The following is a 21,988-nucleotide window of genomic DNA, read 5'->3' on the forward strand; positions in this document are numbered from 1 at the left end:
ACAAATTACTTCCTTGGGAAAAAAAATGTAGAAGCTTAAAAAAAAATCCATTAGAATAAGTAAAAAGCAAAATGCCCACCTCCTGCAGCGCTCAGGCTCCAGACCAGCTCGGTGCCTGAGAAGTCTTGTATCACTTTTAATTTTTCATGAGATTGGCAAAGGTGAAAAGGTTGAATTTGGTGGCAGTGACTTCCACATTCTAGTGGCTGTATCTGGGTTTTTGCCAGCTGGAGTAGGAGCAAAAGTGAAATCACCCTCCTGCTAAGAGCTGGAAACGACTCCCAGGAGTCAGCCCCGTGCTCCTGGAATGCTCTGATGGGTTAAATTCCCGGAGATTTTCCTGCTGGGATGCTTTGATGGGTTAAATTCCCGGATATTTTCCTGCTGGAATGCCACTTGTGCCTCCTTGTTTCAGGGAGGAGTTCATCTTGGCTGCAGCATATTTTCTACAGACAAATTTTCTCCCTGGCTCTTTTTATCCCTCATTTGAGAGAAACAGAACTCAAATAGCAAAACACCCATAATTCTGTATGGAGGTTCTCCAATCATCTCAGAAGTGGTGGTTGATGCAGCCAGTTCAAACCCTGTCTGGACAGAAGATGTGCTCAAATCATAATTCAGAGATCTCCTGTTTCCATGGTAAATTAGGATGAGCAACATGAAATCAGGAGAAAGAAATCTGGAAAAAAACCCCCAGCATTATGGAGAAATAAGTAATTCTACTAAATACACCAACAATTTAACCAATACTAAACCCCCAACATAAATTAGTGCATTAGCCGAAAAATCTCAAATTAGCAAACCAAAACCACTACAGAGGGTTACACCAACTAAAGGGTTACACCAATAAATAAAAGGGTTCCACTGCTCCACAGGCACGTGGGGCTCGTTGGAGGGGAATCTATAAAGTCTAGAGTCTAAAGTCTTGCTGCATAATGATGACACAGGGTAGAACTTTTCAAAGTTAAAAATGAGGAGCCTGTAAATGAATGTTGCAGCCATTGAGGGAGAGTTTCCTGAGCAGGTAACACAGACCCACGTTCGTGGCACAGAACAGATGGTGCTGCCACTTGATGGAAGTTTTCATCCACTCCAAGAACTGTTTTTCCAAAATCCAAATAAAATGTAAGGCTCAGTAATCAGGACGAAGGATGATGAGGCCACAGGCAGCTTTCAAATGTGGCAAATCCAAATGGATCTAATCTGTTCATTAACACAAAATCTGTTTATCGGGAATTTACTGCGGTTGTCCCAACACTACATTCCCCAAAAGGAAAAGAAAACCATCATGCCCAGCAGAAATCAGGATTTTCTGTTGCTGCATTTCCTGCCTTCTGGAATTGGTGCCTGATTGCAGCTGGAGCATCTGTCAGGTTGGAACCCCCCCAAACAACAGCGAATCATTCAGGAACGGTCTGAAATGACAAATCCCAAGGGGCTCTGGCTGTGCCTTTGCAGGAGCCCAGACCTGGAGGTAGCAGGGAATGGGAACCAACAGAAGCAGTGTGCTCCCCACAGGGTTGAAACTCCTCTGACTGTGTTAAATCCCCGTGGTATTTGCATTTGAAATTCAGTCCTGGCCACGTGTTATTCCTGTCTCTAAACCCACCTGGGGCAGCAGCAGGAGCTGGGAGCTCCCCAAAGCCCAAACCCCAAGGCCAGCACTGCACAGACAGGACAGAGCAGAGATTTCCCTTCTCCCAGGAGCTCTGCAGAAAGCAGGGTGGGTTTCTGAACTCCCAGGGTTCAGAATGTGCTGCACTGAAAAATCCAGGAGCTTCCGACAGTTCCTTTATTGCTCCAACCCTGCTCTTAGCAGCTCCTTTCACCCGGAGTGGGTCTCACAGAGGAGCTGCCCTGCCCTCATCTCCTGGGACTGCCTGTCCCTGCTGCAGGGCACCAGGACACCCACTGCCCAATCCTGCCTCCAATCTCCTGACTGGCTCCAGAAAAGGCAGAACATTTCCCAAAAGCTGCAGAGGTCTTCCAAGCCCAGCCGTCGAGGAAAAGGAAAGATAATTTACTAAAATCACACCGAATTTCCCGTAAATTATCGGCCTTATGGCACTTCCCCATTTTTATGCTGCTTTTACACGTCTGTTTGTTTCAGGTGAATGGCGGCTGGGATTTTCACCACCATCATCTGGTGCAGAGTCTGGATGAGAGGTGAGGAAAGCACAGTGCTGAACAGTGCCTCAGGAACCCTCTTGGGATGAAACAGACTGGGTACCTGTGATGTTCTTTCTCACAACCTCTTGTATTTGCTGTTGATTTTTCTTTGGCAATGTCACTTTTAATAACAGGCCCAGAACCAGGCTGACCTACATAATCCTTCTAGTACAGAAGCAAACACTGCCTCCCACTATTTCTGGAGAACATAAATGGAAATGTCTGTGCCTTGCTTGGTTACCGTGTCCCTCCAGAGCTATAAACATCAAATTGGAACAAATGTCCCAGACTTGTCCAATTCACCAGGCAATCTCACAGATATGCTCTTTTTTTTTTTTTTTTTTTTCAACAGAAGGTCCCAGCAATGCAAAAGAGCCTGATTATTTAATATCAAGGCGTAAATCTTCCTGCTCTACACTCAGATGGCACCAGGGGACTTTGGTCTCCAGGAGGAGGAGCTGGAACTTCTCCCTCTCTCCCTGTCCATGTTTACCAGTTTAACAGAAGAACCCAGCATGGGGAGACAGTATGGCAGACACATCAAAGTAATTTCAAGCCTTTTCCCTATTATTCTGTTAGCCTTTAATTGTCCTGAATCATCCCTGCCACAAGACAGATCTCCTGTTTTCGTTTCTGGCTGTCTCTGCTCCCAGGTCCAGGCCTGAAACCAGCAGGTCATAAACCCCCCCCCCCTTGGGTTATTTGGCTGAATCACATCTGATTTTAAAAGGTACAAAAGCTGCACACATAGCTCTGCTGGCAGTCCCACAACACTCTTTCTCCAACAGGCATTTCCACAGCTTTACTCTGCACCATCCTTCTCCATTTCCACAGCTTTACTCTGCACCATCCTTCTCCATTTCCACAGCTTTACTCTGCACCATCCTTCTCCATTTCCACAGCTTTACTCTGCACCATCCTGCTCCATTTCCATAGCTTTTATTCTGCACCATCCTGCCCCATTTCCACAGCTTTACTCTGCACCATCCTGCCCCATTTCCATAACTTTTATTCTGCACCATCCTGCCCCATTTCCACAGCTTTACTCTGCACCATCCTGCCCCATTTCCATAACTCTTATTCTGCAGCATGCTGCCCCAGCCCCATTTCCACAGTGACCAGAGCAAGGCTCCCTCCTGCTGGAAGGACACAGCTCAGCTGGGGCTGTGGCCACGGCTGGCCCTAAAGAGCCCGAGCACATGGGATCCTGCAGGGGGATCCTGCACGGGGGATCCTGCACATGGGATCCTGCAGGGGGATCCTGCACGGGGGATCCTGCAGGGGGATCCTGCACGGGGGATCCTGCAGGGGGATCCTGCACGGGGGATCCTGCACATGGGATCCTGCAGGGGGATCCTGCAGGGGGATCCTGCAGGGGGGATCCTGCAGGGGGATCCTGCACGGGGGATCCTGCACATGGGATCCTGCAGGGGGATCCTGCACATGGGATTCTGCACGGGGGATCCTGCACATGGGATCCTGCACGGGGGATCCTGCAGGGGGATCCTGCAGGGGGATCCTGCAGGGGGATCCTGCACGGGGGATCCTTCAGGGGGGATCCTGCAGGGGGATCCTGCACATGGGATCCTGCACATGGGATCCTGCACGGGGGATCCTGCAGCCTTGCAGGAGAGCAGTGCTCTGCTGGGAAATGGTTTCAGCTGCAGTTTGGGGGCCAGGCTGGCATGGAGCCCTCCACAGCTCCTGGCTGTGCACGTTCTCCAGAGCCACCCCAGACCCCCCCGTGCTCCTGCCCAGCCCAGCAGCATCCCACACATCAACTCAGCACAGCCCCACCTGAACAAGCCCAACTCTGGCCCTACAGGTGAGCCCAGCTCCCCTGGCAGCCTCAGGAACAGCCCTGATTTAGGATGGGGGCAGCAGAGCTGTCCAGGGCCAGGGCAGAGCAGGAGCTGCTGGAAACAGCCAGACCCACCAGAAAGGGGGGATGTCCCCAGGGGTGACCCCAAAGCCTGCTCCAGGCACCTCTCACTGTCCACACCCTGTCCCAGAGCAGAGCAGAAATTCAAATGTCACAGGAGATAAAGCTTGGAGTCACAACCACGGGATGGAAATGATGACCCAGGAGCTCCCTCCTGGCTCCCAGCTTCTGCCTCTGTCCCAGGTACTGGCACTCAGCTCCTGAGTTCATGGACTTTTTATTTTGAAGCTTCTCTTTATGTAAGTATCAAGGAAAAGGCTGTTCTCCATCACACCAAACCCAACAAACTGGCCGTGCTACTGCAGATGTAGAACACAACAGCAAAATGAATCCCAATAAAGAAATGACTGAAGAGCTAAACCCTGCTATTCTGCACCTATCCCAACCTGCTGCAAACCCTGAGGCTGTGGAAATCAACGTATTCCATCTCTGGGGCAGCAAAAATGGCAGCACAGCACAGGTGAGCAGAAAGCACTGGGAGAACAGGAGAAAAGTGTCACCAGCTGTCACCTAGGGCTGCTGCTGGGGAGAGCAGCCAAGGGGGATAAAACCTCCCAGAAACAAACACGGCCAAAGGAACGTGTACCCATCCCTGTGCCTCCAGTCCAACCCACCCTGCTCACCTCCATCCCCTCACCTCGGCCCTCCCCATCCTTCCTCCTAATACCGACAGTGAAAACATTTCCCCCACCAGTAATCTTGTTTATTCTAATAAAGAGTCACTGACTAAAACAAAATCCAGAGAATTGACTGTTGACTCATAACTGAAGAGAAATTCCCATAGGCAAATCTTTTTAGCATTCCAAAAGCATGACTAATTCAATTAACGCCAGCCAGAAGAAGATTATGTAAAGCTACGAAGTTACACATCTATATATGTATAGAATAAATTACAATTACATGTTAAGGAACACAGGTAAGAGCTGAATAGTTTGCATTTCCTATTTCAAATACTGGTATAAACATCTTTATTGCCAGGAGGCAACAAAGTCTTTTGACTCCAGGAGGTGTTTACAAATTTTCAGGCATATGTGAAAATAAAGTTTTAGAATTGTGTGCTTTTAAGTACCTTTATTCAAATCGTTACTGGATGTTATTATGGCAGAGTTGTCTTTGTCCATCACTGACTGTACATGAGCCAAACCACCCTCCACCCTTCTTTTCTGCTAATTCAAAAATCTCCATAGATCTCATGGAAATTAAAAAAAAAAAATCAAAAAAAGCCAGAAAAGCAAGCAAGTGGAAAGGAGCTTGTCTTGTGGATCAGTCATGCAAGGAGAGAACTCAGGACTGCCCTTGAAAGGCTTTTCTGAAGACTTCACAACCCAGAGCACCATTAAAGTATGAGCCTGAAAGTTCTCGTTATACCAGGAAACAACTTGCTGTATCTTCCTTTGACTCGAAAAGCAGCGGTTAATGAACCCAAGCAATGAAATGAATTCTGGGCTCAGGCAGTGCAGCTGCCCTGGCTGCCTCTGCTCCAGAAGCGGAGCCCATCGTGACAAACTGGCCACCAGGGGTGATGTGACTTTCCCTCACTGGATCCATCTAAGAACATGAAAGGTTTGCAGAACAAGTCCCACCTTTTCTTTCCTGCACAAATCTTACAAATCTCCTGCCTTGAGTTTTCCACCAGGCTCATTTGAAATCCCAGATCAGCCAGAGCAGGGCTGAACTTGTCCCATCAACACACACCGAGATACCATGAAGCTCCACATCCGCATCATTTTTTTGCGTGAACAAATGAACTTACAGGAAAAACGATGTACTTTTTATAAAGGTGTGAATGAGGGCAAACTGGAGCTTCAATCCCAGGCTGAGCCAGCGGGGTGGGCAGCAGAGAGCGGGGCGGGCAGCACAGAGCGGGGCCACGGGGCTGTCACCCTGACACAGCAGCAGCACATTGCTGCTGTCACACACAGCCCGACTCAGCAGCTCCTTCCTAAGGGCTTCCTCATCCCAGCAAAGCGGTTCTGGCAGCAGAACAACACCCAGCTCCTCCCTGGGCTGCCCAGGGCACGGGGAGTCCCCATCCCTGCTGGGGCGGTGGCACCTGGGGACACGGGGTAATTGCTGGGTGGGCTTTTTCCAACTTCAGTGATTCTGATTATTCCCACAGGAAAATGTTCTGTCTGGGCTGTTTACAAAGGCAGGATCCATTCCTCTCCTCTGCCAACCTCCTTCCCAAGTGGAAATGTGACACAGGCCAGATGCGGCACAGGATGGCACAGCACGTGCCAGTCCCCCCCTGCCACTCCTGCCAGCTGCAGGGACAATAACCCTGCTGTCAGCACACATCTGGACAATAACCCTGCTGTCAGCACACATCTGGACAATAACCCTGCCGGAGCACACATCTGGACAATAACCCTGCTGTCAGCACACATCTGGACAATAACCCTGCCGGAGCACACATCTGGACAATAACCCTGCTGGTCAGCACACATCTGGACAATAACCCTGCTCTCTCACTCCCTCCTGTAGCACACACCTGGTACAGTGATGCCATGAATCCAGGAGACTTCGGGAATGTGGATGAGCAGGGATCAAGCTGAAGATCACAAATGGTTTGGGTTGGAGGAGACCTGATCCAGACCTGATCCTTCCACTGGATGAAAGATCCTGCAGTTCCACCCCTGCCTGGACAGGGCCACCCTAGCAGAGCTGTGCAGGTGCTGGTGCTTCAAACAGCATGGGCTATAAATACATATCCATATAGAAATAAATCCACAGAGATCTCTGCACTGCTGAGAGCACCCAGGACACTCCGGGGCAGAGCCAGGGCAGTGGCTGTGCCACCCTGTGTCACCTCAGCCCACCCAGGAGCTCCTCAGCAGAGCAAAGGTGAGCTGCCAGAGCTTTTTTAAATCCCCATCCTTGAGGGAATCACGCCCACAGCACCCTGCAGAGGGGAGCAGTAATCTGTACAGCTAATGTGAGTGTTAGAGCCCCTTATGTAACAGGCAGCAAGAAAAGCTCCCAGGAAAAGAACATTTTCTGTTCTTTGAGATGTGCAACTCTCCTGCAGCAAATCCACACGAGCGCTCACAGCCAGAGAGCCCCTGTGAGAGCTGAAGGTGCTGCAGGGAGAGCTGGGGCTGAGCTGCAGCTCTGGGCTTTCTCTGGCTCCTTTTCCTCTGCAGCTGCACGGCCACCGTGCCCTTTGTCTTCCCATTGCCTGCTTGATTTGGTTTAGAGTAAATCACTGAGGGTAGATTTAATTTCTTGGAGCTGATAATGAGTGTAGCTAGATATGGATCCTTTCATTTAAAAGTCTGATTTGCAATTTAATCAGCCTCCACAGCCTCAACACCAGCCTGAAAGTAATGTGGGATGGTTGTAATGGTGAATGAAGAATAGAAAAATTAGACAAAAATTAGATTAATGATTCTATCAGAAATACTGAGCCGCTGTCTGTAATCAAGTTTCACTGCAATGTGCTCTCTCAACATGCTGGTGTCTCTGGGGAGGATTACACATCTCCAGAAGCAGCCCTGGGGTTTGTCCAGTGCTGAGTAATTCCAGCCCAGCTCCCAGCACAGATCCTCTCCACACACAGGACACCAGGACAGAAGCACCACCACCATCTGCAGCAATTTCCCCACTCCTCTCCTTAAGAAACATTTTCCTGAGTGATGTGCCAAGATATTCACAGCCACCCTGAGCTCCCCAGTCAGCCCAGCAGGACTCACCCCATCTCCAACACCAGAGTCCTGGGTGAGTAATTCAGGTTTATACCAGTGCCCTGCAATGGCCAAACCAGGACTGACCACACAGCAAAGGAAAAAAGTCATTACATTCAATAGTTAGGGGAGCCCAGGCAGCCCCAAATCCATTGTTGGGAACGTCAAATCCATTGTGGGGAGCCATAAATCCATTGTGGGGATTCCCAGGCAGCCCCAAATCTCTGGTGGGGGGGTCCCAGGCAGCCCCCTGTCCTGGCACAGCTCAGTCCCCACCGTGCAGCCCTGGACTCAGCCCATTGTCAGCCCCGGAATGGAGAGCTGAGCTGGGAGAGGATTTTCCCCCCCTGGATCACAAGCAGCAGGATTTCCACAGTTGGAACAGAGACAGAGAGAGCTCCTGGTGGCCGAGATCAATTCCTGACACAACTGCTTGGATGAGCAGAGGACAGGTCTGCACATCAGCTCTCAATACCAGATATTTCCAGCCATTTGTTGGTACAGGAAAAACCCTGCGTTCACAGCCAGCTGCTGACACACCTGTGCACATTCACCTTCTGAAGAGAAAAGCAGCTTAAGCACTAATGGCATCCAAATTATATCTTTGCCATCCTTGATGTTTATGATTCTTGGCTCCTTTCTAAGTGAAAGATGTTGTTAGAGTTTAATCAATAGCATTCTGCTTGGAGAAAGGCCTTCTGAAGCTGACAAAACTACACAGGTTTTGCTTTGAGACCTGCTAGAATCTGAAAAAGGATAAAAAGGAAGTGCCTTACTTTTCACGCTGGGGAGGTTGTTGAGATTTCTGAGGAAATCAAACAGCGACTGCAAACATGACGTTATCTCACTGCTGATGTGCAACAGGGGCTGAAGGCAGGGAAAAGCTGGATATGTGACTGTGGATGCAGCTCTGCTCGCTGCAGGGCTGGGGAACGCTCAGCAATCAGAGATTAATCAAATCTGATCACATATATTCCACCAAAAATCAGAGATGGGAATCCCTGGATTCAGTCACCGCATTTCTCAGAGCCACGCTCTGAGACTGTCAGTCCCTGACAGAATCTCCTGAACATGCAGAGCTGCCCCCTCAGCAGGAATCAAGTGGCAAACCCAGGTCTGAGGTGCCAGTGCCAATTGCCAGTGGCAATTGCTGCCCTCGGGTTCCCTGTCCAGCCATAAATATTCCTGCAAGCAACTGGGTTTTGTTTTATTGCGTTTTTTTTGATTTTTTTTTTTTAATCTTGGAATGCCAGTGATTTTCCCTGTTTGGCAGTGAAATCCCAGGCTGGTTTGGGTTGGGAGGGACCTTAAATCCCACCCAGAGCCCCCCCTGCCATGGCAGGGACACCTCCCACTGTCCCAGGTGCTCCAGCCCCAGTGTCCAACCTGGCCTTGGGCACTGCCAGGGATCCAGGGGCACCTGAGGGAATGGTTAAGGTGGCCCAGATGTGTCTGTAAATGAAGAATTTCCATGGACACCAGGGCCCCTGCTGCCCTTCCCGCAGGATCTCAGGGACGGAACACCAAGGCAAGGGAAGCAGGGAGAGAACACAGTGAGGCTTTAGAAAGAGAAGGTGCTTTAAAAAGAGAAGGTGCTTTTAACGAGCTGGGAAGTTCTCAGGAAGCAGGGCTGTAATTTGCTGGGCTGATTGCTCTGAAACTCCAGTTCTTGCATTTGTTCTTGGAAAAGTCTGAGGGAAAACACTGCATCAAAGAACTGCACAGCAGCAGAGATGGCCACTCCAGAGGCACGGGACTATGACGTTTTTGCAAATCCCTCCAAAGTGCTAATTGCTTTTTTAGTGCTTCCTACAGAGCAGGGGCACTGTAGGGCAGCTGTGTGTGAAGGGACTGGAGCGGGGCTGGGCTTCCTCAGAGCTCCTGCAGAGGTTTTCCAGAGGAAATGTTTGTTACCAGGAAAAGTTTGGGCACTACAAAATTTGGCTGTGATATTGTGAGGCTGCCTCCCTGCTGATAGCAATAAATAAATTTCTTTGTTTTGGAGGTTTGAGGTCAGCTCTGTCTGTAGTGAAGGAGTTGGGCTTTCCTGACAACAAACAACACAGAGAACAAACTGGGATTATTGAGAGGCAAAAGTTCCAGGATGGGAATATCCCAGCTCCAATTCATCCTGGCTCAGGGTGAGCAGGACACTGTCCTGACCACACAGTTTGAGCTGGCCCTGGCACAGGGTGGAATTCCCAGAGCAGCTGTGGCTGCCCCTGGATCCCTGGCAGTGCCCAAGGCCAGGTTGGACACTGGGGCTGGAGCACCTGGGACAGTGGGAGGTGTCCCTGCCATGGCAGGGGTGGGATGGGTGGGACTGGAAGTCCCCTCCAGCCCAAACCTTTCTGATGAGCAGCAAACAGAACCAGTTTCGACACCCAAGTGTCCAAAGCCACTTGGCTCATCCCAAACTCCCAATAAAGGCCGGGTTTGGAGAACGCAGCCATGGCCATGGGTGAGCTCCTCCTACAGCAGACAGCATCACCTGGGAGCACTCCTGGGGCTCTGCCACTGCCCCAGGTCACTGCAGGGTGGCCCCAGAGCTGCTGGCCCAGGGCCACCCTCTCCCACCTCCCACAGCCCTGAGACACAGCCCTGTGAGGCTGGATTGATTTCCCCGGGTGCACAGCACAGCTCCAGGAGCTGGAACAGGAGCCACAAATTCTCAGTACTCTGGGGAAAACCAAGGTGCTCCCGTTCCTTTATCCAGGCTCAGGTGTCCAAACATGAGATTTCAAGTGGCATTTGCTCTTGACATTGAAATAGATATGAAAAAAGCCTCCCAAGGAATAATAGAAAACTTGGCAAAAGGCACACGCTGCAAAAATATAAAGGCCATTCCTTAAACAGAGTCTGTGCTATCCAGCAGTGATATACCAGCAGTATAATCTTAATTAGCCAATAAAAGTTTTTAGACAATCTGTCTAGACTTGCTTTTGCCCGGATATAAAATTGGCTCTAAAAGAAATATATAAACAGCAATGAAACATCAATGAAGAGCTGTCAAAGAAAGCTCCCTGCTGCTCTACATCTGCACCCTGCCCTTCTTAAAACAAGAGCATTTATGTGAAATCCTTCAGGTTTTTAGGCAGAAAAGCTGCTGTGCTTGGGCTCAGTGCACTGCAAGCTCAGCTCAAGGCCCCGGGTTGCTGCTACAGGAGTTAAAGGGAGCAGAGCTCTGCTGGAAAGCTCTGAGCAGCACAGCCCCAGAGTCTGGAGGAGCCCAAGTCCTTATCAATAATGCTGATAACTGAGAGCAGCCATGTCTGGAGAGCTCTGGCTTTGTCCCTGCCTGCTCCAGCAGGACAGGAGTGGGACCAAGGGGCAGCACAGGGGACACTCGTGAGGAAAGGGAAGGGAAAGGGAACCAAATCAGCTGGGGAAAAGTGTTAGCCTGGGAAAGGAACAAAATACTGATACAACATAAACTGAGGGACAATGAAAGGGTTAATTAGACATTCTGGATTAGTGAATTAAGGGGAGAAACAAAATACAACCAGGGAATGAAATTAGAGTGTGTTTTTAATCAGTGCTTAAAGAGATTTTCTATGGTCCCAGCCTGAGAGCCCTTCCCAGGCTCCAGGATCAATCTCACACTGTAAGGCAGCTCCGAAACATTTCATCTTTCTGTTTTCCCTCTTTGCCACTGTCCCCTGTCCCAGGGCAGGGTGACCAGCAGGATGAGCCCCAGGTCACCCAGCAGCAGCTCCAGGACCTGCCAGGGCACCCCAAGCTGCATCTCCCTGACTCCAAACAAACCTGATCCATCTTTGTGTGCACACAACGAAACACACGCAGAGATTTTTTTCCTCATCATAGCTGAATAATTTTCTTTTTTACCCCACTTTGTGGCGGTAACAGCCCAAAATGCTCTGAACAGGGACTCCTGAAAGCCCCGTGATCCACCACACACAGCTCAGCCCAGGCAAGGTCCCTGCCCTGCCCAGAGACAGGGAGGGCACTGCCAGCACCCCTTGGCTTTGGATTCAAACCAGGGACACTGGAACACGTTAAAATAATGCTGAAAGTCTCCATCACGAGGCTCCTCTGAGACTGAAAAGATGCAAATCTCGAAGAGGAGCAACCCAGCCTGCAAGCCAAGATGATGTACACCCCCCCGGACATCTCCCAACATCCTGGCTCTGGGAATAAACCCCTCAAAATGCTGTGATGCAGATCTTATTCCAGCTCAGGTATCTCCTCAGATAGAGCCCAGCAAAGAGAATTTCAGACACTGCCTTGACAAGTAGCTCCCCTCAGAACATGCAGGGAAGACAAACCTCCCCAGATCTCATTCCCTACCTGCCAGGACCCTGCAAGGTGGGGACAGACAAGGTTTGCTCCTCGCTCTGAACTCTTGTCCCTGCACAAGGAAGGCTCAGACAGCTTTGGGACACTCGGGGAGTGCATGAAAACCATCTTCCACGAGTGTGGAGGCTTCAGGGTGTTTGTCATCCTCAGCTGTCTGAGGAAGGGTGAGGGATGAAGGAGGCAGGGGAGGATGTGATGGAAGAGGCATCCCCGGATTATTTATGTGCTGCAACTCCCCAGGGCTGGGAGAGCTGCTCCCTGCTTTAGCACAAAGGGAAAAACCACCGTGAACTATGGAAGGCACGAGCTGAGGCAATATTTCCTATTTCCTCCTGGGACACAGGAACTGGAAGAACTGACTGCATCCCATTATCTATTCCCCTTCCCATTTAGGGCTGGTCCCAGGTGAAGTCCTGACAAATCCATCCTGCTCTGCACAAGACACATCCCAGGGGAAGACCTCAGTGCGATCACAATATTTCTGTTTTCCTCAGTGTGATCACAATATTTCTGTTTTCCAAGGGGGAAGTCCAAGTGGCAGCAGGACCTTCCTGTGCTGCAGGTTTTTGTGAAATGCACTGGATTCCTTCAGGAACGCTGCCAAGCACGGGGAGAGGCACCAGAGGTGAGCTGGGATTTTCAGGATTCCCAGGATCCACGTGTCCCTCCAGGCAGGCTGGGAGCAGGGAGCAGCCAGCTGAGGAGCAAAGGATCAGACACAAACCTCTAGAAAACCTGCTTTGCCTGTCCTCAGCACAAAAGAGACACTTTGGGAAGAATTCCTGCCTTATCTTCCGTAGAAGCCTCAAGCTTTCACAATAAAAGTCAATCCTGCTCCTGAAATCAGGGGATTTTGGGATGAAACAAATGGGATTTTCCGGCCCACTCTCTATGGCAAAGCTTCCTTACTCGTGGATATTTTTTCCCAGCCACGGCTCAATCTTTGCAACCCCAGGCACTTGTACCCACCTTTGTTGTACAGCTTTTCATCCCTCCCTCTCTCCTCACCCTCACTCCTCTCTTGCTCTTTCCACAGACTTGTTCCTTTTGTTGTTCTCTAACCCCAAACTCTCTCTTTTCCCCTTCTCCTCTCCATAAACAGCAGTTTCTGCACTTCAAGGGCATCTTCTCAAGAATCGTAATGCACATTACCAAACTTTGTGTCCATTTCCTCAACGTCTCCACCTTTTCCCCCAGTTTCCATCCTCCCCAGCAGCACTTGGCTGCAGGACAAACACCAGTGCTCCCATCCCTACCACGAGGAGCCGTTGCCATTTCTGGGATGCAGAAACGCTGCCCAAACCAGCTGGAAACAGCTGGATTGGAATGAAGAACTTCCTGAGCCTGCAGCAGAGCAGCACCTTCCCTTCTGCACCCTGGGGGTGCCCAGCTTTACTGGGGGTTCAGGACCTACAGTGCGTTCCCTGCTCTGTATCAGCCAGGACCCGAGGGATCCCTTCCCTGTCATGGTCTCTGTGGTCTCTCACAGCCACACCACAGATGTTTTATCACAGCTGGGCTGATGCCCTCAGAGCACCCTGGCAGTTATTTGTTCAGCTGCAATTGCCCATTTCAGTTTTATTCTGTCCTTGGGATGCAATCTCCGCATGGTCAATAAGTGCCATAAAAAGGCAGATATTTATCATTAAAGTGGTCTGAGGGAGCAGCAGCCTGTTCCAGCTCTCCAGTGACACTCCCCAGGACGGTGGGTGAGCTCATTCTGAGGACATTCCCACTCCTGAGGGGGTTGGGATGAGCCGCTCCCGCTCCCGCATTCCACCCAACAGCCCCAAGGGCAATGATCCCATGGATCCCCGCCTGCTCTCCCCAGCTCTGTGTGAGTGACTTCTCATGAGGCTCTTGGACAAGGAGGGGTCACTGAAGTCCCATCACAGAATTCCAGCAGGGGCACACCCAGCCCCTGGTGCCCATCAGCCTCCCTGCTCCTCAAGGACCCTGCCAACCCACACCAGGTACTTATCTCCCCACGACGGCAAAGATAACAAAATACATCTATCACTGGACAACAACGGTTGGATTTGTTCAAAATTCAAGCTCTTTATCGTGCTTGTATTTGGCGCAAACGCTGCCTGTGCAGTCAGGACCTGAGAAGTGGATGTTTCCAAAGGGAGCTGGGATCTCATCCCTCCTCTTCACTGAGCAGGGAGCAGAGTCAGCCCAGGACACCTGGCACGGCTCAGGTGGGAAGAGCCCAGCTGGAGAGGTGGAGATTGCAGCCACAAAGTTTTGGTGACCTGGAAACACAGCCTGGTGCCTCAGGGGATGGGCAGCATCCCAGGCAGGCACAAAAGGAGCTTCAGAGTCCAGGCAGCACCTTGAGGACCCAGCCATCCCCTCCTCTGCACAGCACCATTGCTCACGAGTTCCCAAAACAGCCACGGCAGCTCTGACCCTCACAGGGACAGATTTTGCTTTCCAGCTCTCAGAAATTCCTTCAAGCTCTCAATGCAACCCCAACCGCTCCTGAGCATCAAGGCCAGGGCATCTTCTCCCAGCTCAGCTACAATTAACAGGAAATCTCATTAACCCTGCTGAACTACAGCACATAACACGAGTCGGTACAAACTCAGACAGAGATCTTGCCTGATTGTTTCTTTTTTTCTGAAATGCCAAAACATTTGTTATTTGACAACAGGAGGGAGAACAATAGATTTCATAATGTTGTTATTTAACATCACTGCACACCGAAAGGACACGTGCCTGAGTACTTGGGAAAAGTGGGAAGAAAAATGGAAAAGACTTGAAGTGCTTGGATATAAATGACTCGGTTTTATAAGAGGTTTATCCATTAGCTTTTGCTGTATTTGATCCAGAAAACGGGCTCCCAAGAGAACGAATAAAGGCTATTTCCATCAAAGCTGAATGACTGAACACAGCCAAAGACAGAGGGACAACACTGAGTCCCCCAGGAAGGGTCTGCAGGACCAGGAATTCCCTGGGAAACCTCCCCAAACCTCCACCTGTCCTCTCTTTATTACTGCAGCCAGAGCAATCCCTGGCCAGCACTCCCTCACCTCTCCTGTCATTCCTAACCCTGGCTGCCCTGTGAGGTGCCTGCTCCTTGCCATGAGTGCTCCAAACCCCTTCAGCAGGGCTTCAGTGGATCCCAGGAAAGCACAGATCTTTCGTTAGCATCGCAGTGTAGGGCAAAGAGGAAATAAATCAGGATTTTCTGCTTGGCCCTAGGAATGAGCAGTGCCTTTGAGAGGTGCAGGCAGAGCAGGCTCCTCCCCAGCCCACAGCCGTGCAGCTCCCTCCTAGCAGTGATTTCACCCTCTCATGTTATCCAGCACTAATTTGTGCTAATGGAATTCCCAACAGACAGCGTAAAAATTAACTTCTATTACAAAAATGCAGATTCAGGATGAGAGCAGCAGCAGAACAGACCTGCAGGAGCCTGCAGAAGTGCTGTGTGAATCACTGAGGGATGACAGAGCAGCTCTGGGCTTTTATCAGTGTCAACTTCTGTCAGCAAGGGCTGAGTGAGAGCAGAGAGCTCTGATACCACGGAGGGGGTCAGGGAGCCTCAGGACATGACTCAGATCTCCCCCCCCAAAAAAAACCCAGCAAAAGATTCAGAACTTTTCAGAAGCACAAGGCAGTGGAGAAAACAAGCATCAAGGCTCTAGGAATAGTTGTTGCATTTTCAGCTTTCAGTGGGTATTTTAAAAAGCCTTTGCAACAGATAACAAACCTGTTATCTAATAATAAATTGTTATATCTATATAATAAAATAAAAATCTAATAATAAGTTGTTATTAGAGAAAATAACTTCCATAATGAGTACTGAATTGTAGGCCATCAATTTGTAAAGAAAGCAATTAATTTGGAGAGGGTGATATCTAGTGCACAGATTGTGATCTAGTCCAAAATCACAGTTCATGATTCTGGTGGAGTGTCACAGAATCAGGGAATGTCCTGAGAGCTGGAAGGGACCCACAGGAATAAAAACCCAACCCCTGGCCCTGCACAGAAACCCCAAAATCCCAGCCTGGGCACCCCTGGGGCGCTGCCCAAACACTCCCGGAGTTCTGGAAGGGCTGGGAATGTGCCCATTCCCTGGGGAGCCTGGGGATGGCACACACCCTGCAGCTCCAGCCCCCTCCTCACCCCTGTGAGCTGCAGCCCAGCACTGGGAGAGCATCAGAGCCCCACCGGTGGCACAGCCAGCCAGCTCAGCTGTGAAAATGGCCCATCTGGGGAGAGCAGAGCATTAATAAATGCACTCCAGATCTTCCATTTATCTGTTAGGAGGCATTCAAGTGGTCTTTTGCTAACGACTTCAATATATATATTTCTTACAGATAGCAATTAACCTTCTGGTACAGATTAATCTTTTAAAAAAAAATCAAAGATGAATTAATCTTTGAAATTCAAGTATTCAGTAGTTTCATTAATAATCTGAAATTGTCCTTTAGATTTCCCATAATTAGACCATTCCCCTAATTTATTAATCCCACAGACTGCAGAGCATGTTTCAAATCTTCATCTCCTGCCACAATGACATATTCAAACTCGCTTGAAGTGCTCATAATAAAAGTCACTTTGTGAAGAATTATTAACTCAGAGGATCAAGAAAAGTCTTTATATGCCAAAGCATATTTGAAAACTAAGCAGGGGAAGTACTTTCTACTGATCCTCAGATTTCCTGAGATCCCAGCTGATCAGAAACAAGCTTGGATAAAACACTGACTTGAGGATAATCAGCTGGCTACAGACTGGAGGCCAAAGGCAGGAGAAGTGCTGGTACCTACGGACCAAACCTTCCTTCCTGCCAAGGGAAGCTGACTCTGAGATGCCAGACAGTGCCCTGGGAGCTGCCAACCACTGCTCCTGCTGGGATGGCTCCAGTCTGGGCTCAGTTCTCTCCACCTGGGCTCTGGCAGATCTGCCCGGTCCTGGGGGGTGCCAGACAGGAGCTCTGCTCCTCAAGCACCATTTCCAGCCCTTTCCCAAACCCTGCCAGGGCTGGACAACACTTTCTGGAAGAGTTTTCATTCATATCCACCCTGCCCGACCCCATCCTGGCTCCGGGCTCCTGCCAGGGGCTTTGGGGGGCAGTGGCACAGCTCCTCCCAATGAGCAGCACGAGCTCAGCTCACTGAAGGGGAGGGAGCTCACGGCCCAAAGCAGGGGACAAGGTGCCACTGCCCCCAGGGATGAGCAGGACCTGCATCTCCAGGCAGCCCTGCTCCAGGAAACCTCCACACGGCGGGGTGTTCTTGCCCTTCCCAGGGTTTGAGACCTGCAGGGAGCTTGTGACAGGTATCAAACCCCATCAGAACTTCACCTGAGCTTTATCTGTGTGCTAAAGGAGCCGAGCACAGCCCTAAACAGCAGCAGCAGCAGCGCCAGGGATCGGATTATTCCCATCCAGGCTCTGAGGAAGAAGTTCAGGCACATCCCTGTTAGTGCCTTAATCTGCCAGGCATGACCTACATCCCCCTGAGGGACACAGCTGCTGGGAGCAGGGCACTGCTTTGGGTTTAGGCTTTGCTTTTTCTGCAGGACCTTGAGTCTACCGCGTGAACAGCTCATAGAATAAATGTAATTCTGCACAAGGGCCATAAAATGGGATGCTGTTGTCCAGCCAGAGCCCGTCCTTCACGCAGGGAACACATTCTGGGTATGAGTTTGCAACTGCAGATATTTGCAAATAAAGTCAATTTTAAATTCCAATGAGCACTGGCATTTGTCACTTGCTGCTGTATTAAATCCAAACCCATTTGCTTTAATACCACATAAATATGCATTCGTAGGAACAGAAGAATTTATGCAAATGTGGGTTCCTTCTGTGACACCAACAGAAGGAAACAATTCCAGCTTCCCCTCTCCAAGACCCCTTCCTTGAAGCCCAGTGACTTTCCCTGCTTGTTCCCTGGAAGATGCTGCAGGAAGGATCCATCAGCCCCAGGACAGCGTGGCACCTGGCTGGGGCTGTCCCTGCAGACAGAGCCAGTGCTGTGGCACCAGCCCTGGGCACGGGAACCCCTGAGCTGCTCCAGAGCAGCTCCTGCCCTGCCTGCCAGGGGATTCACACGGGGCACTGAGCTGGGAGTGCGCCGCTTCCACTGGGGGCAGTGCCAGGCAGGTGCAGGGTGGGACACCTGAGAGCTCAGAGCAGAGCTTGCCTCGCCCCAGGCTGCTGGTTCTGTCACCAGAGCCTCCTGGGGACAGCCCTTGCACTTAGCACCAGTAATTCATTCCATCATCCTCTGCTCTTTCCTTCCCAGCACTGGAATCCACTTCACACTCTTCCGTGTCCAAACCCTGACCAGCGTGGATTGCAAATCGGCTTGCCAAGGACTCACACCCAAGGTCTGGCACGTCTCATCCCACACCAGCAGCCCCCTGAGCCTTCAGGGGAAAGGTTCTGAGTTTCCTCCCCTGAACTGGGCAGAGAAATGCCAAAGCAAACAACTCAAATCAGGCTGGACCCCGGGGCTGACTCCAACTCAAAGCCCGTGGCTGTAAGCAGCTCACGGCAGAATTCCAGGCTGTGGAGGCAGAAAAGCTCAGCCTTTCCAAACCTGCCTTCTCTCCATGCCAGCACAAGGAAACCTCAGCCAGAGCAGCACGAGGAGCTCGCTACAACTCAAGGACTTTGATTTTCCCCAGAAATGACGGAAAACCACTGAGGGCTCCCCCTCTGAAACTCCACGAGCAATTTAGGAATGACAGCATCCAGGAGGCGTTGCAGAGCATTGCAGAGAACTGGAGCAACTTTAGAATCAAGTATCAGCTCTAGGAAAACAGGATCACATTTGGCACAACACGACATTCATTACTCGCTGGAGGGAGGACGGGCGTTGCCTACCTGCCTCTCTGGAAATTTGCATGAAGGACTCCACTCCTTTTTCTCCATAATTCCCTTCAGATGCCAAAGTGGATACATAATTCCATCCCAAAGCTTTCACAATGTCCACCATTGCTTGTGCTTGGAAGGAATCTGGAGGAACCACCCGTGAGAAGAAATCATAGCGCCTGTCATCACTCAACTCTGGTGCAGTTGAGGCATAACTGATTTGTGGGATCTGTAGAAAAAAACAATTTCTGATAAATACACACATTCACAGACTCATGGCACTTCTAGCACCTGGCTTCAGCTGAGCTTTGGCTTTGCTGTGTCCAGCTGTGTTTCTCCACCACGTTCCTTGACAATATCCAAGCCAGAGGAACAATCCTTTAACTGGCTTCGAATCCCCCAGATAAAACTGTGAATGACAGGAAGAGAGCTCTGTGCGTGCACATCCAGCACTCCTCCCTCCCAGGCAATCAAACACAGCACACAAACCATTTCCATCACTCCCTGCCCTTGTCTCGGTGCTGTGGCTTCACCAGGATTTGGGATCCAGGTAAAGTGAGGGTAACTCCACACCTGCCAGCACTGGTGGAAGCCAGGGAGAGCCTTCCTCAGCCTTTGGAGGACGAGGCTCCAGGCTTAAGAAAAGGTAGGTTTAGCTTTTATTCTTTCTGATGAGCGTGAAGGTTGCTGAGCACGGACGTTTCTGTCCCACAGACCCAGCCTGGTGATTCAGCTCTGTCCCAGCAGAGCAGCCACTGCTTTTCCTTCTCTCAGCACAGTGTGGAGGAGCCGACAGTGACTTTTGTGACAGAGACACCACAACAGTGTTCAGGGCTGTTTTCCCCTTGGTAGCAAAGTCCCTGAGCAGTTTCTGAGCTGCCAGGACCTTGATCCCCAAGCCCATTATGCAATTGTTTGAGTAACAGTCTGGGACTGCTCCTGAAATGAAGGAACCTGCCGTAATTCTCATAACTCAGATGCCACGGGGGGCAGAGAGGAGATTTGCAAGGCTGAGCAAAGGGCAGCACCTGGTGCCTCACCACAAGCACCTCCTGCACTCTCAGATTTGCTCTCTGCACAGCACTCCACGAGTATTTCTCATTCTACAGGTATTTATCATCTCTCCTGCCTCCTCAGAAAAACAAACATGCTATTTCCCCAGGACCAGCACTGCAAAGGGCTCAGCACCTTTGGCTCCACAGAGAGCAGGGCAAGAGGAGGGCAGATATTCCCAGAATTCACACTATTTCCCCAGAATTCACATTATCTCCACACAGGCATTTGCAACCCCCACAGCACAGGAAAAGCAGAATTGCTGCTGGAGAGCCAGAAGAGTGAACGGAGAAACGAACTTTGCATGGAAAACAATTATTCCCGACGCCAAGAGGTGCTGCTGAAGCTGAGCAAACACAAGCTCTGCCAGAAGCGCCAGCTCTCCATCAGTGCCAGCCTGCCCTGCACACACCCAGCAATGCCCCTGAGCCTCACTGCAGCTCCCTCCTGCCCAGCTGCTGCAGGGCACGCGCCCTGCTGGGCATCCTGGCCAGCAAAACCAGGGACACTGGGGTTGGTCCCTGCTGCAAGCAGTGCCTGGTGAGCTCTGGGGGACACCTGAGCACCGGAGGGCACCCAGCACCCACCCCAGCCCCACACACAGCAGTGCTGCCACAGCCAGGGGCTGCTTCTTGCAATTCTCGCTGAAGTGAGGCTGAAATATCAGTTATCTGCGGCAGCTTTTTGTATTCCAGCTTGCCAACAACTGCTTTTTCAACTAAAAATCAAAAGGAGCACATTCTGCACTTGTACAACAACCAAAGCTTCTACAGACTTTGCTGCGTTGCTCGTATTCCTAAGGAGACTTTTTGGATTTTAAATCTTTTTTTTCCCCCACTATTCATAAAATATTAACTACTGCTGTCTGCTTCAATCACTTGGAGTATAAAAATCAGGTATTAGAGGTTTTAATAGCATTTAGAACAGGATATCTAAAAGCAACATAAAGTTATATATATATATATATATATATATATATATGTAAAGTAAAATTTTCCTCCTGTTTTGTTAAAATACAGGCAGCAAAGTCCTTCAGTGGGTGTGACAGGGACTGCAGCCACCAGAAGTGCCCTGCCCAGGGTGTCAGAGCAGGCTGCAGCTCCTGCCCAGCTGCCCATGCACACCAGCAGCATCCCAGTGGCCAAACTGGGCACCCACGAGCTGAAATGCAGCTGCTGCCCCCAGCGAGCTTCACACAGGCACCTCCAGCTCCTGCCAGCACCAAAGTGCACCTGAAAATAAAAAAGGATCGCCCCAGCTCCCGCAGGCCAGGCTGGGCAGTGCCCCTGGTCTCTGTCCCAGTGGTGCTGCCCATGGTGCAGGGAGGGTGAGCAGGGCCAAGGCACCACCAGGCAGTTTTAAATCAGATTGCTCTGTTCAGGGCTTCTTGGTTACCCAGGTAAATATTTTCTGTCTCTTCAGCGTTTTGTTTTTCTTTCGTTTTGGTAAAATCTGTTCTTTATCATCAATTTGAAACTGGAGTTGAAAGAAGCAAGATTTCTCTTCCATCACATTTCCCCCATTTTCTGTTCTGACACATCAAAAAGCTCCAGAGAATCCCAGCCTGCTTTCCAAAAGCCTCCAGCACCTTGGCAGAAGGGCTGGGATGCACAAAGCCCAGGGGACCCCGATCTCCTGGCCCTTCCTCAGCTGCCCTGAGCTGAGCTGGAGCTTTCTGAAGGACACTCAGGAGCTGGGGGTGAGGGGGAATTTCACTGACTCAGTGAGGGGGAATTTCACTGATGTGGGAAGCAGATTTTCCTCTGGTCCCTGTGTTTCAGGACCGTGGCACACACCACACTCAGGAGCTCCACACGTGGTTTGCCTGGCTGATGTTCTCATCACAGCAAGGGGGAATGATTAATGATGGGAATACTGTCCTAGTCAGTGATTAATTAACGTTAATTTATTTCTAACATTGACCATTATTCTTCATTTATTTCATTTTCTCCTGCTAATGAAGAGCTATCTCTGGGTCACCCTTGTTGTCTCCTGTTT

General features: G+C 50.3%; 1 protein-coding gene across 1 annotated transcript in view; it reads right to left on the reverse strand.

Annotated features, from left to right (window-relative positions):
• Positions 1-21,988, reverse strand: part of GRM7 (glutamate metabotropic receptor 7) — a 175,018-nt gene that overhangs the window by 79,691 nt on the left and 73,339 nt on the right. The window contains exon 2 of the mRNA XM_062500728.1: positions 18,950-19,166. Coding sequence (XP_062356712.1) covers positions 18,950-19,166 — 217 coding nt within the window. The remainder of the gene's footprint in view (positions 1-18,949; positions 19,167-21,988) is intronic.

Source organism: Cinclus cinclus, chromosome 12 (assembly GCF_963662255.1).
Source record: "Cinclus cinclus chromosome 12, bCinCin1.1, whole genome shotgun sequence".
Taxonomy (NCBI): Eukaryota; Metazoa; Chordata; class Aves; order Passeriformes; family Cinclidae; genus Cinclus; species Cinclus cinclus.